Here is an 18,274-nt window from a genome sequence, read left to right on the forward strand (position 1 = left end):
GTGAAGCAGGAGGGGATGACATTGATCACTTTTATGGCTATGTGATAGTTCAAAGTGAAGCAGGAGGGGATGACATTGATCACTTTAATGGTTTTGTTATAGTTCAAAGTGAAGCAGGAGGGGATGACATTGATCACTTTTATGGTTTTGTTATAGTTCAAAGTGAAGCAGGAGGGGATGACATTGATCACTTTTATGGCTATGTGATAGTTCAAAGTGAAGCAGGAGGGGATGACATTGATCACTTTTATGGTTTTGTTATAGTTCAGAGTGAAGCAGGAGGGGATGACATTGATCACTTTTATGGTTTTGTTATAGTTGAAAGTTAAGCAAGAGGGGATGACATTGATCACTTTTATGGTTTTGTTATAGTTCAAAGTGAAGCAGGAGGGGATGCAAGTTCATCCAAGAAGTTGTGTACTGACGAGGGAGCAACCATTGGTCCATGTACTGTTCGCTGGGAATGGGAAGGTGATAAAAATGTATGGACACAATATGGTAGTGATGTGAATGAGTCAATCTGTGATGCTGTAGCTAATGGCTTAAATGAGGTAAGAAACCTGAAAAATATTTACCCATACAAGTTTTTGTTGAAATATATACAGTGGACCTGTGATAATTCGGATGCCGATAGTCCGGAAAACTCACCACCGGGACGGAAATGTCATGGAACTGATTTCCGTAACGTTATTTATACTCACTTGTCCGGAAATTCGGATTTCGAAACTGGAGCTACAGTCATGTGTAAAATATACACTACCGCTTAACACTGTGTGTGTTGTCTAAATGACGGCTACCATATTATAGTCACGGGCATTTACCTGAACACCTTTGTCACGGATACATGTAACGGTTCATTGGTTTTCTATAGGTGATCAAACTTCAGTATTGTAATTGAGATGAGATAATATTCATGAAATAAATAAGTATTTAAATTTATGTAAACCTATTTGAATTCATCGTTTATGGTTATGATGAAAAGGCTAAGGCACATGCCAGGTATACACGTGTGTGACATTGTGCACAGAAGTTAGAAGTGAACGTGCACATGGTTGTTAAAAACATATGTAAGTCAGAAAGCAAAGATTTATAAATGGTCAATAACAATTATATTTGTCCATAAAAAATGTTTACTACTATTAATTATCATGGATTAAGTTTTCCCACTCATGTTTTTAATGTTTAATAGGCCTATAGTATCTATATCTGATGGATGCCACAAGCTTTGCAATCGTAATGACCGCCATTTTGGGTGTATTGTAATAGTGGATCTGGATTTCAGGTTTTAACTAATATTCACGTTTTATAAATAAAAACGGTATCATTTTTTCAGAATTTCGGTGTGAATTTATTTTTTAAAAAATATATCAATAATAATAAAATTACTAATAGCAAATTAATTAAAATAAATCAAATTAAAAAGAAATCAACGTTTCTCTCTCTTTAAATTACATTTTGAATACTACTGTAACAATTATCTGTATTGTTCTAGCTTGTAAATTTAAGATATTATTTTAATTAATTATCTATTATTATGAAACATGTTATCTTATTCAATTCAATACAGTATTTTTAATATTTCAATAAAGATACAGTAAAACCCCTCTAACTCGAACCAGGATTCCTCGAATACCCCCTATTCGTTGAACTGGCTCTCTATATATTATATGTAACAAAACCCTGGATAGCTCGAACAGCTATTCGTCGAATACGCCTTATTCCTCGAACAGAAATATGTCCCCGTTTCATCAAATACATAGTATTTACCCAAGCAATTGTCGAACAGGTATTCGGCCCTTGAGATTTTTTTTAACTGTGTCACACCTGACTGCACTGACCGACATGGATAATTGCTTACAATCTTGTGTTTATACAGTTGGCGTGTCAAGCCTTTAGGTAATTAAGGGATTAACGGTGTCATTATTACCTTCCTACACGATCGCAAGTCGTCGTTTGATGCTTACTTTATTTAAATATTTCAGAAAAGGCATTAAGTTATTGATGTTTCTCTCGTAATATTCTTCGTTGTAAATACGAAAATACGGAAGTTGTTGATCAGTGTTAATAGAAAGTACGCATTGTGAAATGACAAAAGAGGCGGAAGATATTGCTGACGTCCGCCTAATTATAAAAGTTTATTTTTTTAACTTTATTTATTGGTTTCATTCGACATTCTAATAAAATGTTATTTGCCGAAAGATGTAAACGATATCAAACGATATATGCAAAGTACATTTTATCAGTGCGTTCCGTATCTTTCCATGTAAATTGTATTTTGTAACTTTACTCGTAAATACTAAATATACATCTATATATATATAATTTCTTATGTTCGTAAATATGCTGGTTAATTACTTTATTAGGAGTATGTATTTTGTAAAAGTTTTAAATGATTTGTGATAATTGAATAATAGAAAATGTTCTCCTTATTGACCAATATGGATATTGTACATTAACCTAGATGACGATCGCTTACTCTGATGTGAATGACATTTGATTTACAGTAGGGCTTTCTCATTAGCTTTTCCAAACGCTAAATTTATGTTATACATTTTTTTCAACTTGATATTGCTATCAATAAAACACTTAAAGAAATCCAAAATGCTGAAAGATAAGGTAATTAAAATGTCATTGCCGTGCATTGTTTGTCATAGTTTGAAACCGGACATTTTAACTGTCGATCGTGACCAGCCTCAGATAAGTCGAATAACCTGTATTCCTCGAACTATTGACCTGGTCCCCTGCAATTCGAGTTATAGGGGTTTTACTGTATATTAAAATAAAGGTATTAAAATTGGATTGAAAGAAAGGCATAAATTTCGCTTTTTTCTCATTCTTTTAATTACTATAAATGAAATTTAGATCTTTCTTGTGAATTAATTATAGTCGTGATCATATGATCGTCAGATTACAATTTCCAAAATCATTTTTTTACCCAGAATAATTAAATTGATGTCCAGATATTACTTAGCAACCCAGAGAGGTAAAAGCATTTAAATGATATTAAGTTGAACTAGAATTAAATAAACAACAAGACAGTTTTAAAGATTTTCCCTTGTGTTGGAAGTTGTCGGTATATTAACCTTTGTGCCCCTCTGATGGTTATTGCAGTCAAGGTTCCTTTTTCAAAACCCAGCACCATGCCCTTTTTTTTCCTGTGGGAAACACTAGGATTTGTTAGGCCAAGGACGTAGATATAGATCCTTGGTTAGGCATTTTGAAACATAATTTGCTGTACGACAGTTCCAGAGTTGGATCGTAGCTATAGGCATACATCGTACACAATTAGCAATGGCTTTTGGTTTTATCTTTTAGAAAAGAAATAAGTTCATTTCATATTCTTAACATGATGATATGAAAAAAACCTTTAAAACACAATAAACAAAAGTATTTCTTTTAGTACATGTACGTTACATAAAAACCTATCATCGATTACAAGGTCAAAGGAGTAACTCGTACATGACAATTTTAAAATTGACTAAGAACACGAAATTCGGCAGTCCGGGAAATTTGTAATCCGGACGGTTTAGGCTGGGAACAAAGGTGTCCGGATGATCGAGGGTCCACTGTAGATAAAATTAAGAAACTTAAAATGTTCTGTTCTGATTTTCTTTTAAATTTAATGCAAAACACTCATTCTTTTTCCAGACAATAAAACACATAATTCCTTTGGGGCATCAAAGGAGGGGTATCACTTTAGGCCACTCAGTGATAAGCAAAATATTTGATTTTGCATGAAGATACATTTGGGTCAGCTGAATTCTCAGCAGAAGAAAATACAAAATTTATCATTTATTATTTATTTAGACAGTCGCCAATCTGGCATACTTATTGTGAATTTCATGGCACTGGGATCTAAGATTTACTCCTAAGGAGGGGGTAAAATTTATTATAGTTTATGTAGAAAAAACACATTTATGAGCATTATTTGCTTAGTTATCATATGAAATGAGTCAAACTGGGTTGAAATTATTAGTCTTAACACCATAAACATATTAAAAGGAGGTGTTGCATAGAGGGTCAAAATCCGCCCACGATAGATTTTCGATTTTTATGTTTTAATTACTTAGTAGCATATATACACATATGTTGATTATAGTAAAACCCCTTCCCTGGCTATTGGTGTGACTGCAGTGCCATCTCCAATGATGTCAGTCAATAACAAAGACCATGGGACCTTTAATCTGGCATATGACACACGGAAACAATTCAAATTAGGTTTTTATTATGATGAAAATTAATATTTGAAATCACCTTAACAGTGATATATAGAATGTTGCTATATGGGATTGCATTGCATCCCATATCGTATTTTAATTGCAATTTTGACACTTAAAAGTCAAATTTTCAGTCTTGATTTTTTTCTTTTTGTAAGAAACTTTGTTAGACACCATTCGAGTACCCTAAAATTTCTGCGTTCAGAATTATATTTAATTTAATGTTTTTCCATAGCACAAATCTCATGAAGATGAATCACTGGATATGCCCTGTTTTTTTAACTTGTTTTTGCCAACCCCATATTTTTGACAAAGATCAAAGTACTGAGAGTTCCTATTCATCATGTCGAACCTGAATAAGGGAAAGCATATCATGTTTCTTCACGTGGTTTGATCAATTTCTAATATTAATATTCAAAGAGCATTGATATAAATTCTAAATTTTGTGGAACTTCTTACTGTTACTCATAAAATAGGACTTAATTGTTCTGTTGTGAATGACTGTGAATATAGTTCATATTCTTTTGATAAATACAATGTTACCAAGTGAGTTTTACCATTATAGCTTAAACATTTTGTATCATATAATGCATCAATATCATTTATTAATAATAAACATACATGAATTCGCTTTCTTTGAAATATGAATGCAGTTCTCATAGCTGGAATATGCATGAAGACAGAGGTTCACCTTGGCGAAAACCTCTCGGAGATTTTTTTTCTTCAATAAATGTTTTCAATCATTTATAAGCATACCTTATATAGAACAAATCCCACGAGGCATGTGATAAAGCAACATTGTTTGTTATCAAAACATATTGTTGTCTCTCTCATAGAATTGTTATTGTTGTTCAAAATATAACTTTGTTTTGCTTATTGTTAAATTTTTCGTTATTAATCTACTCAGAAAATCAAACAAAAATTAATCAATTTATTTTTCTAATTAATTTTTCGGTTGTTGCACTTTTTGCAGTTGTTGCACTTTTTGTAGTTTCTGTTTTTTATATCCTTTGAATACTATTACGATGGAAAATATATGTATTGGATTTAAATGTACTACCAATTTAAAGTATTACAAAGTGAGCGAGGGTAAACATTCATGCAACATACAACCATGGATGCTTCCAATTTTGACTGAGGAAGGCGTCGCCGTTGTAGACAAAGAAAATATGAAAATGTGCCCAAGTTGTTACATTAAGTATACTAAAATAAGACCAAGACCGGACGACAACGCAACTGAAACTGTATCTAATGACAATGACACACATGATAGTGCAAGTGTAACCCCATTGCATAGTAAGTACCTAATATAGATGACCTGTATTATGCCCCAGCCTCCCATCGAAAATGCAGTTTGTGTTGTAGGTACATGGAGGATACTTATATGATACCTAAAAGGGCTAGACATAATCATAACATCTGGTGTTCAAAGGATTCAAGAGTATGTTCCAAACATTTGATTGGAAAAGATTTGAATCCAGATGATGAAGTGTCCGTTTCTAATAAGGATAAGCTGGCACAACACATGAATGAAAGGTCCAAAGACATTATTAATAATCATTTAGAGATAAGTTGCGATTTGAGAGACGATCGTTCATCTCTATTATTTGATTATAAATATATGGATAATGACGATATGATAGCATGGACAGGTTAGAACAAATACCAATTTGAACAAATACATGCTACCATTATCAGATGTCCAGAACTGTCACATATACAAGGCATGTCAACACATAATGCATTGTTAATGTTCTGGATAAAGCTTAAAACAGATATTTCCTTTACACAGATAGCGTCCCTATTTAAAATCCACAATTCAACTGTAAGCAGAACGTTTCAATCAATGTGTGACGTGTTAGAATCAACGGTTGTGTCGTCTCATCTTGGACCTAATCATTTATCACGGGACCAAGCCCTTCGTAATAATACTGTTTTTACAGAAACCTTTTTTGGTAACAAAGTCACTATCATTCTTGATGGCACTTACATATTCATTGGTAAAAGTGACGATCACACTCTTCAAAAAAAGACGTATTGTGGCCAGAAAAAAAGAAATTATGTTAAATTCATGAGCATGGTGTTTCCAAATGGATATATATTAGATACGGTTGGTCCATTTTTAGCTCACCTGGCTTATGTCATGGCGCGGCGTCCGTCGTCCGTCCGTCCGTCCGTCCGTCCGTACGTCAACATTTAATTTAAATCGCTACTAGTCATAGAGTTCCGCATGGATTTTGACCAAATTTGGCCACAAACATCCTTGGGTGAAGGGGAACAGAACTTGTCTAAATTTTGGCTCTGACCCCCCAGGGGCAGGAGGGGAGGGCCCAATAGGGGTAATAGAGGTAAATCTTATAAATCGCTACTTGTCCTAGAGTTCTACATGGATTGTAACCAAATTTGGCCACAAACATCTTTAGGGGAAGAGGAACAGAACTTGTATAAATTTTGGCTCTGACCCCCCCGGGGCAGGAGGGGCGGGGCCCAATAGGGGAAAAAGAGGTAAATCCTATAAATCGCTACTTGTCCTAGAGTTCTGCATGGATTGTAACCAAATTTGTCCACAAACAGCCTTGGGGGAAGGGGAACAGAACTTGTATAAATTTTGGCTCTGACCCCCCGGGGGCAGGAGGGGCAGGGCCCAATAGGGGTAATAGAGGTAAATCCTATAAATCGCTTCTTGTCCTAGAGTTCTACATGGATTGTAACCAAATTTGGCCACAAACATCCTTGGGGGAAGGGGAACAGAACTGTATAAATTTTGGCTCTGACCTCCCGGGGGCAGGAAGGGTGGGGCCCAATAGGGGAAATAGAGGTAAATCCTAAAAATTGCTTCTTGTCCTAGAGTTCTACATGGATTGTAACCAAATTTGGCCACAAACATCCTTAAGGGAAGGGGAACAAAACTGTATAAATTTTGGCTCTAACCTCCCGGGGGCAGGAGGGGCGGGGCCCAATAGGGGGAATAGAGGTAAATCCTATAAATCGCTACTTGTCCTAGAGTTCTGCATGGATTGTAACCAAATTTGGCCACAAATATCCTTGGGGGAAGGGGAACAGAACTTTTATAAATTTTGGCTCTGACCCCCCATCCCCATGACTTGACATTACAAAGCAGGTGAGCGATACAGGCCCTCTGGGCCTCTTGTTGGGTTCTGAAAATGATGCCGAAATAACGGAGAAAATATTAACGTCTATAGAGAGCCTGAAGGTTCTGTTAGAAGAGGATGACTATATAATTGTCAACTGAGGTTTTAGAGATGTTTTGGGTAAACTAAGCGACTCAGGATATAAACATTTCATGCCTTCATTTCTTAAACGCGGGGAAAATCAGCTACTGCAAACGCTGACAGATGCATTACTAAAACACGCTGGGTTGTTGAATCCTACCATTCCAGATTCAAACAATTTAGATTTTTCAAAACAGAGTTGACATCAAATTATTTTCTTTCATGTATCTACAGTTTGCTGAAAATTGTTTCTGCAACTATAAATTGGTTACGGGGCCTATATATTCCCCATCGGATTCCAAAAAGGAGAAAGAGGAAGCACCTGCTAGAAGAATGAAAGGGCTGCTAACTACTAAAAATCATTTAGCCAAACGTATAAAAAAACGAACCAGATTTATCTTAAAGGTCAAAAGTGATAGGGACAAAGATTGAAATTCCCCGTATTGCACTCTGATTATTTAGAAACCATTACTTGTGGACCATACCAGCTCAAACAAGCTCCATGTTATCTTTCTGATTATCTGGAGTGAAACTGGAAACCACGAAATAATGGTATATCGGCAATCACCAGACCTTATAAGATTCCAGATCCGTTTGCGACATAAATCTCAAACAAAATACAACATATGGATACAATTCAGTTTAACAAATGATGAGAGTCCTATCACAGCATATTTCTGTACATGTCCAGCAGGTCAAAGGACTGTTGGTATGTGCTCACACACTACAACTGTTTTGTTCTATCTTGGGAAATATTCTAAAGAACCATGCAGGAAATCACTGAGACAACATGAGTTTATGAAACAAATGTGCTGAATTACATAATATCGTTTCTTTATCTTCAAACATTATATAGGCCTGAAATCCATCCTTTTCATGTTGCAAAAACATCATAAAAGTTATAAAAGACTAAAATTCTGCATGGCTAATTGTTGAAATATAACGCAATGATTACACTGTTATATACTTAAAGAATATAAAAGATAGAACATTGTGTGAAGAGTCGGCTTTATTCACAATACCTGTTATATTAATCCAAATCCCAAATTGGCGATAGCCTTTAATCAACAAATATAATCGTTATGATATATTGCAAGAATTACAGAATGTGCATATGTCATATCGCGATAATTATTTGTTCAAGATAAACTGTATCTTCTATCAATCTCAATATTCTTGGATACACTGTTGTAAATATCCCTTAGTAAAATATATTCTAGAAGGGCGGGCTAACATCTATAGCTTACATTTTCTTTAAATGTCAATATTTCCTAAGCAAGCAATTACAAGAAGTACTAGAGCCTAAGGACAAGGACATAACCTTGATATTAATCTGATCATGAGCCTATTGCGAGTTCACAAGTTCAGTATTACAATATTGGTCAGGTTGTGACATCACAGTTACAATTAGTAAAATTTACACAGTTGTTTTAAAATTCATACACAGTCGATATGCTACATATCACCCTCCATGTGACCATATCTTAGCCAATGAGAATAGTGGAATATCACAGCATATTATTGAATATAATTATTAAGGACACAAATGTTCACAAAACCACAAAAAAAAAACTTTATGCGTATATTTTATCGTTTACTAGACTGACCTTTATTTACGCCTTGAAGTAATTACGGCAAGGTTAGTGATTATTAAGATAGATCTGCATTTGTCACACATCTTTTGTAATTATTCTGGACTCGATATTATGAAATTTTGGTAAGACATAAACGAATGATCATGACATTATTTCTCAAAGCCTTAAAGAGAGCAATTCTTACAAAGAGAAGCAAAATTGAAAATGTCATAATTTGATATTAATGAAACTATTTGAATTATCATTTCCCCTCTGAATTGTAATGGTTCACAACAATTCCTAAACCAAGCGTTTATTTTTTCCTCGTGGACAATTAATATTCACATCCACCGTTGAATATTTGAAATAATCAGACCCTTTTGACCACTTTATATCAATGACAGTATTGTGATATCACATTTAAACAGCGTGGAAAGTCTAATATTTTTGCTTGATTTGATGATAAGATGCCAAATATTTAGAAATGATACGTATAGTACTCTCAGTACTTCGATATTTTGTTAAAATTTCATGGGGGTAGGGGGAAAGGAGATCAAATTACTTGGCATAACCAGTGATTCATTACCATAGCAATTTTAAAGGAGAAAGATATAATACTAAAACTAATTTTGATTGAGAAAATTTTAGGGTACTCGAGGTTTGTCAACCATTTATTGACACTTGTTTAAAAAATTCTGATTGCCGAAAACGTATTTTTAGTGGTTAAATTTGAGCAAAATTGTGATTTGCCAAAAAATGATTTAATATATAGTTTATTGTTATATATCGTTAAAAAGGTTATCTAAAAAGCTATTCAACTAAGATAACAGCTACTGTATATCCCCTGTAAATTTGGAGATATTTTTAAATTAAAGGGGCATGACTAAATAGGTGTCACGGAAAGTCAAAAAGAGGCGCTAAAGTCGCAAATATCATCTGTTTAAAGAAAAAATACTGTTTTATTGTGTATTCAGTGTTGTTCTTTTGATTTAAACTAAAATACAAAATATCGGTTGTGGGCGGCCATGCAACACCTCCTTTCAAAAATCTTCTGAATTCACCAATATGATGGAACCAAATAATCTTCATAGATTACACACAAGTCAGATTTATAAAATCACTGACTAACTTGAAGGGCCTGATGGGCCAATATACATGTATAATATATATTTATATGTCTTTGTTTCATTAATTCTGTATCAGAATTCAGGTGACTATTAAGGCCCATGGACCTCTTGTTTAATATTCTGTTGAAAAGAAATGTACAACTGTTGTTTCAACCACTGTAAATACAATGCGGAACATGTACAATACATACATATATACAACATTATTGTAATGTGTAACTGTCAACACTGTTTTTACCATTGCTCCTACTGTTTTTGTACCTTTAAGTTTCAGTAATTATTTATCAAAGACAATCATTGAAAGATTTATATTGATATCCTATCTTTTGAATGCTTTTATGAACTCACCTGTTCCGCAGGACCAAGGTGAGCTTATGCAATACCGTGGTGTCCGGGGTCCATCAACAATCGACTTCTTCTCCATAACCGCTGGTCAAAATTTAACAAAATTTGACTGGTAGCATCCTTATGGGGTTCAAACTGACTGAAAATTGTACAAATGGTCAGACTGACCCCCTGGGGGCCTGAGGTGTGGGCTAAAAGGGGTCAATTAAATTTGGCTATTTCCATATAAATGACTTCTTCTCTCTGAAACTAAGAGTCTTTTTGATATTTACTAAAAAAAACCCCAGGTGAGCGATTCAGGCCTCTGGGTCTCTTATTTCTTTAATTTTAGATTGATTTTGCTGTTGGAACAACAAACTTCACCGTTAAGTTGACTTCAATGGTCCAGAAAAACAAGAAAACTGGATGGCAGAGGCGTCTAAGATGTTGTGTACAGGATGTTGGAGGTAATGGTTTTGTGTGTAAGATGTTGTGAACAGGATGTTGGGGGTAATGGTTTTGTGTGTCTAAGATGTTGTGTACAGGATGTTGGAGGTAATGGTTTTGTGTCTAAGATACTGTGTACAGGATGTTGGAGGTAATGGTCTTGTGTGTAAGATGTTGTGTACAAGATGTTGGAGGTAATGATTTTGTGTGTATGATACTGTGTACAGGATGTTGGAGGTAATGGTTTTGTGTGTAAGATGTTGTGTACAGGATGTTGGAGGTAATGGTTTTGTGTGTAAGATACTGTGTACAGGATGTTGGAGGTAATGGTTTTGTGTGTAAGATACTGTGTACAGGATGTTGGAGGTAATGGTTTTGTCTGTAAAATGTTGTGTAAAGGATGCTGGAGGTAATGGTTTTGTGTCTAAGATGTTGTGTACAGGATGTTGGAGGTAATGGTTTTGTGTCTAAGATACTGTGTACAGGATGTTGGAGGTAATGGTTTTGTGTGTAAGATACTGTGTACAGGATGTTGGAGGTAATGGTTTTGTGTGTAAGATGTTGTGTACAGGATGTTGGAGGTAATGGTTTTGTGTGTAAGATACTGTGTAATGGATGTTGGAGGTAATGATTTTGTCTGTAAAATGTTGTATAAAGGATGCTGGAGGTAATGGTTTTGTGTGTAAGATACTGTTTACAGGATGTTGGAGGTAATGGTTTTGTGTCTAAGGTGTTGTGTGTACAGGATGTTGGAGGTAATGGTTTTGTGTCTAAGATGTTGTGTACAGGATGTTGGAGGTAATGGTTTTGTGTCTAAGATGTTGTGTACAGGATGTTGGAGGTAATGGTTTTGTGTCTAAGATGTTGTGTACAGGATGTTGGAGGTAATGGTTTTGTGTGTAAGATGTTGTGTACAGGATGTTGGAGGTAATGGTTTTGTGTCTAAGATGTTGTGTACAGGATGTTGGAGGTAATGATTTTGTGTGTATGATACTGTGTACAGGATGTTGGAGGTAATGGTTTTGTGTGTAAGATGTTGTGTACAGGATGTTGGAGGTAATGGTTTTGTGTGTAAGATACTGTGTACAGGATGTTGGAGGTAATGGTTTTGTGTGTAAGATGTTGTGTACAGGATGTTGGAGGTAATGGTTTTTGTGTGTAATATACTGTTTACAGGATGTTGGAGGTAATGGTTTTGTGTGTAAGATGTTGTGTACAAGATGTTGGAGGTAATGGCTTTGTGTCTAAGATGTTGTGTACAAGATGTTGGAGGTAATGGTTTTGTGTGTAAGATACTGTGTACAGATGTTGTACAGGATGTTGGAGGTAATGGTTTTGTGTTAAGATGTTTGTACGGATGTTGGAGGTAATGTTGTGTTGTGTACAGGATGTTGGAGGTAATGGTTTTTTGTGTAAGATACTGTGTACCGGATGTTGGAGGTAATGATTTTGTGTCTAAGATGTTGTGTACAGGATGTTGGAGGTAATGGTTTTGTGTGTAAGATGTTGTGTACAGGATGTTGGAGGTAATGGTTTTGTGTGTAAGATGTTGTGTACAGGATGTTGGAGGGTAATGATTTTGTGTGTAATGATACTGTGTACAGGATGTTGGAGGTAATGGTTTTGTGTGTAAGATGTTGTGTACAGGATGTTGGAGGTAATGGTTTTGTGTGTAAGATGTTGTGTACAGGATGTTGGAGGTAATGGTTTTGTGTGTGTAAGATGTTGTGTACAGGATGATGTTGGAGGTAATGGTTTTGTGTGTAAGATGTTGTGTACAGGATGTTGGAGGTAATGGTTTTGTGTGTAAGATACTGTGTACAGGATGTTGGAGGTAATGGTTTTGTGTATGTAAAGGACTTCTAGGGATGTTTTGTGGTAATGTTTGATGTCATGTCTGTAAATGTCAGGTACATGTTTGTAATGTCAGGTATGATGTTGGAGGTTTGGTTGTCTGTGTGGGTAATGTCTATATATCAGATGTATGTCTCGGACAGGTTACACATGTTTGTGTGTATGATAGGATACGTTGGTCCATGTCAGGATCTGTGGGGTAATGTCAGGATTCTACCCTGGTATCAGATGTCATGTTCAGGACTGTTATGTCAGGATTTTGTGTGTATGATAGAGGTCCAGTCCTCTGTAAAGGTAATGTCAGGATGTTAGGTAATGTCAGATGTCATGTTGGACTGTTACACATGTTTTTGTGTATTGTCAGAGGTGGTAATGTTTTGTTGTAAACACAGGACGTTGGGGTAATGTCCCTATTGTTCAGTTGTCATGTATCGGGTTGTGTTACACAGATGTTTTGTGTGTATGTGATAAGGTCCAGGTATGTTGTGTGTAATGGTTATTTGTTGTATGTATGTTGGAGATGTTTTGTGTGTAATGACTGTTGTGTACAGGTAAATTTTGTGTGTTGGAGGTAATGGTTTTGTGAGGTCCAGTGTTGGGGTAATGTGTGTGTTATGTCAGGTGTCATGTAAGTTACACATGTGGAGGTGTGTACAGGATGTTGTAGGTACACATGTTTGTGTGGTAAGACTTCTTATATATCAGATGTCAGGTACAGGATGTTGGTGGTATGTCAGGTTGTTTGTGATGTCTAAGGTATATGTCAGATATGTATGTGTCAGGGACAGTGTTGAGGTAATGATGTTGGGGTAATGTCAGGTATCCTCTGTAAAACATGACGTTGTAATGTACAGGATGTTGGAGGTAATGTCAGGATGTTTATGTCATGTGTGTTGTTGTGTGTCAGGATACGTTAGAGGTAAGTCCTCAGGTGTTGTGGACTTCTACCCTATATGTTGATGTCATGTCAGGACTGTTTTGGTAATGTCAGGTGTGTATGATAATGTCCAGGTCCTGTTGTGTAAAAAGACTTCTACCCTATATTCAGATGTAATGTCTTGGAGGTTATGTTGTGTGTGTGTATGATAGAGGTCCATGGTCCTCTGTAAAACACAGACTGTCTACCGTGGGGTAATGTATATCAGATGGGTCATGTCAGGATGTTGGTACATGTCAGTTTGTTGTATATAGATGTCAGGTCCTCTGTTGTAATGACTTCTACCCTATAATGTCAGGATGTTGGTGGTAATGTCAGGTATGTTTGTTACAGGATGTTTGTGTGTATGATAGAGGTCCAGATGTCTGTGTTGGGTAATGTACCCTATATGTTGGGGTAATGTCAGGATTTGTTGGGTACTGTTACAGGATATGTTGTGTGTGTATGATTGTGGTAATGTCAGGATACGTTGGGGTAAAACAGGATGTTGTGGTAATGTCCCTATACGTTGGTAGATGTCATGTTTGTTGGGGTAATGTCAGGATACATGTTTGTGTGTATGTAGAGGTAATGTGTAATGTCAGGTACGTTGGGGTAATGTCTACCCTGTTGGTAATGTTCAGGACTGTTGGGGTAACATGTTTGTGTAATGTCAGGAGGTCCAATGTTTGTGTAATGTCAGACTCATATGTTGGGTAATGTCAGGTATGTTGGGTTAATGTTTGTGTGTACGTTGGGTAATGTCAGGTTATGTTGGGGTAATGTCAGGTTGTTGTAATGTCATGTTTGTACAGGATGTTGGGGTAATGTCATGATACGTTGGTACTGTAATGTCAGGATGTTGGGGTAATATCAGAGGTCCAGTGTTGTAATGTCAAGGTAAATATGTTGGTTTGTAATGTAAATGTTGACTGTAATGTCAGGATGTTTGTGTGTAATGATAGAGGTCCAGTCCTCTGGTTATGTCCCTATGTATCAATGTCAGGATCGACTGGGTAATGTCAGGTTTGTGTGTATGTGTAGAGGTCCGTTGGGGTGTGTCAGGATATGTTTACCCTATATGTCAGGATTGTATGTTGGGGTGTCAACATGTTTGTGGTAATGTAGGGATAGAGGTAATGTCAGGATACTGTTGGGGTAATGTCAGGATATGTCAGATGTCATGGATACGTTGGACTGGTAACACAGGGTTTGTGTGTAATGATAGAGGTCCAGTTGTGGTAATGGATACGTTGGGGTATGTCAGGATGTCATGTCTGGGGATGTCACATTTTTGTGTAATGTCAGGATGTGTTGGGTAAGGTCAGGTATGTTGGGTAATGTCAGGATGTTGTGTGTGTAATGTCAAGGATATGTCCGTCTGGGGTAATGTCAGATGATGTATGATGTCAGGTACTGTTACACATGTTGTGGTAATGATGAGGTCCATGTTTGTAATACAGGATCGTTTCTAATGTCAATGTAAGTGTACAGGTATGTTTGTGTGTATGATGTTAGAGGTCCATGTCCTCTGTAAATGTCAGGACTTTTGGTATAATGTCAGGATGTTGGGTAATGTGTACACATGTTTGTGTGTATGTAGGAGGTTGTTGGGTAATGTCAGGAGACTTCTGGGGTAATGTCAGGATGTTGTGTAATGTAACGTTGTGGGGTCAGGATATGTTACACATGTTTGTGTGTATGATAAGTCAGGGGTATGTCAGTGTCTGTACGTTGTGTAATGTCTATGTCTAGGATGTTGGGGTAATGTCATGTTGGGGACTGGTACACAGGATGTTGTGTGTATAATGTCAGGTCCTGTTAAGTGTAATGTCAGGATATGTTGGGGTAATGTTTGATGGGTTGTGACTACTGGTAATGTCAGGATGTTGTGGTAGGTATATTTTGTGGTAATGTCAGGATAGGTGTCTGTAAACACAGATACTTTGGGTAATATATCAGATGTGTCATGTAATGTCAGGTATGTTGGGGTGTACAATGTTTGTGGTATGTCAGGTCCAGTTCTGTAAAATGTCAGGATATTCTGGTAATCAGTGTCATGTTGTTTTTGTGGTAATGTAATGTGTTACACATGTTGTAATGTGTATGTTGGGAGTAATGTCCAGTAATGTCTGGGGTAAACACAGACTTGTTGGGGTATGTCAGATGATATGTTGGGACTAATTCACATGTTGGTGTGTATTGATAGTGGTCCTCTGTAAACAGGATGTTGTGGTAATCAGGATGTCATGTTGGGGTAATGTTACATGTTTTTGTGGTGTAATAGAGGATACAGTCCTCTGGTAAAATGTCAGGACTTTGTACCCTGTATATCAGATGTCATGTTCGGGTAATGTCAGGATATGTTTGGTGGTAATAGAGGTCCAGTTTGTAACACAATGTCAGGATCTAATGTCAGAGGATGTTTGGGGAATGTAGGATATGTTGGTTTGTGTGTATGTTGGAGGTAATGTCAGGAGTCCTCTGTTGACTTCTACCCTATATGTCAGATGTCATGTCTCAGGACTGTTGGGGTTTGTGTGTATGTTGAGGTAATGTCAGGTACGTTGTGTAAACAGGATGTTTGGGGTAATATATCAGGATATGTCATGTCTCGGATGTTACACATGTTTGTGGTAATGTCAGGTCCAGTCCTTGTAAACAGGGGTTATGTCAGATGTATGTGTTGGGTAATGACTGTTGGGGTACACAGGTATTTTTGTGTATGATCAGGTAGTTGGTGTAATGTCACAGGATGTTTGTATGTGGTCGTTGGGATGTCAGGTATGTTGGGGTAATGTCAGGATACAGTGTTGGGGTAATGTCAGGTATGTTGGGTAAATGTCAGGATACGTTGTGGGTACCAGGGTATGTTGAGGTCCAGTGTTTGTGTACGTTACTAATGTCAGTATGTATGTTGGTAATGTTCAGGGATATGTGTGGAGGTAATGTCAGGATGTTGTTGGGTAATGTCAGTATGTTTGTGTGTAATGTCAGGTCATATGTTGGGGTAATGTCCAGGGTTACATGTGTGTGTATGATAGGATGGTAATCCTCAGGATGTTGGGGTAAGACTTGTCTAGGATACGTTGGGGTAATGTTCATGTCTGGACTGTTACACATGTTGGTGTGTAGGATAGTTTGGGGTAATGTCAGGATGTTGTTAATGTCAGGATACGTTTGTAATGTATGTATCAATGTCAGGTTTTGGGGTGTGTAAGGTATGTTTGTGGTAATGTGTGGATAGTTGGGGTAATGTCAGGATCTGTTTGACTTGTATGTAGATCAGATGTACATGTTCGGACTGTTACAGGATGTTTGTGTGTATGTTAGAGGTCCAGTGTTGTAGGTAATGTCACTTATGTTGTAGTCAGATGTCATGTCGTCAGGTGTGTACAGGATGTTGTGTGTAATGTCAGGAGGTGTTGGGGTAATGTTGGATATGTTGGGTGTGTGTAAGGATACGTACAGGTGTTGTAATGTCAGGGTGTTGTGTGTGATGTGTGTGTGTCAGGATATGTTGGGGTAATGTTGGTGTGGGTAATGTCAGGATACAGTTCTGTAAACACAGGTTGGGATACGTTGGGTATGTAGGATGTCATGTAATGTCAGGATGTTGGGGTGTACACATGTTTGTTGTGTATGGGTAATGTTTTGTGTTCATGTAAACATGACTTGTGTAATGTCAGGTGTATGTCTGTGGGGTAATGTCAGTATGTTGTTGGTAATGTAATACGTGGGGTCAATGTCAGATGGTACTGTGTAATGTCAGGATGTATGTTGGGGTAATGTCAGTGATATGTTATGGGGTAATGTCAGGATCCTCTGGGGTAATGTCAGGTGTTTGTGTTACCCTAATGTCAGGATTGTTGGGGGTCATGTGTTGTGACTGTCAGGGTATAATAATGTGTGTTGTATGGTAATGTCCAGTCCTTTGGGTATTACAGGTATGTTTTGTAATGTATGTCAGGTATGTTGGGTGTAATGTCAGGATATGTTTGTGTGTAATGTAGAGGTAATGTGTTTTGTGTCAGGATACTGTTGGGGTAATGTCCTATATATCAGATGGGGTCATGTCAGGTAATGTACACATTGTTTTGTGTGTATATAGAGGTATGTTTGGGTAATGTCAGGATGTTTGTGTAAATGTCAGGATATGTTCAGTTTTGTCATGATGGACTGTAATGGGGTAATGTGTATGTTGTATGTATAGAGGATACGTTGGTGTTAATGTAAGGATGTTGGGTAATGTCTATGTCAGATGTTGGGGTAATGTCAGGATGTGTTGGGGTAATGTCAGGATGTTGTTGTGTAATGTGTCAGTATGTTGGTGTAATGTCAGGATATGTTGGGGTAATGTTTTTGATGTTGGGGTAATGTTTGTCAGTGATGTCATGTAATGTCAGGATTACGTTGTAATGTCAGGATACGTATGTAATGTGAGGTAGGATGTTTTGTGTAATGTCAGGGTATGTACATGTGGATACGTTGGGGTAATGTCAGGATACGTTTGGGGTAATGGTTTTGATGTTATGGGTATGTCAGGATATGTTGTGTGTGTAATGATAAGGTGTTGGTGTCA

At 36.8% G+C, this 18,274-nt stretch overlaps 1 protein-coding gene across 2 annotated transcripts in view; it reads left to right on the top strand.

Annotated features, from left to right (window-relative positions):
• LOC138316392 (poly [ADP-ribose] polymerase 2-like) overlaps positions 1-18,274 on the top strand; it is a 107,401-nt gene that overhangs the window by 15,243 nt on the left and 73,884 nt on the right. For both annotated transcript variants that reach the window (XM_069258092.1, XM_069258091.1), the window contains exons 2-3: positions 373-551; positions 10,828-10,942. In XM_069258092.1, coding sequence (XP_069114193.1) covers positions 373-551; positions 10,828-10,942 — 294 coding nt within the window. The remainder of the gene's footprint in view (positions 1-372; positions 552-10,827; positions 10,943-18,274) is intronic.

This window comes from Argopecten irradians, chromosome 2, assembly GCF_041381155.1.
Source record: "Argopecten irradians isolate NY chromosome 2, Ai_NY, whole genome shotgun sequence".
NCBI classification, from domain to species: Eukaryota; Metazoa; Mollusca; class Bivalvia; order Pectinida; family Pectinidae; genus Argopecten; species Argopecten irradians.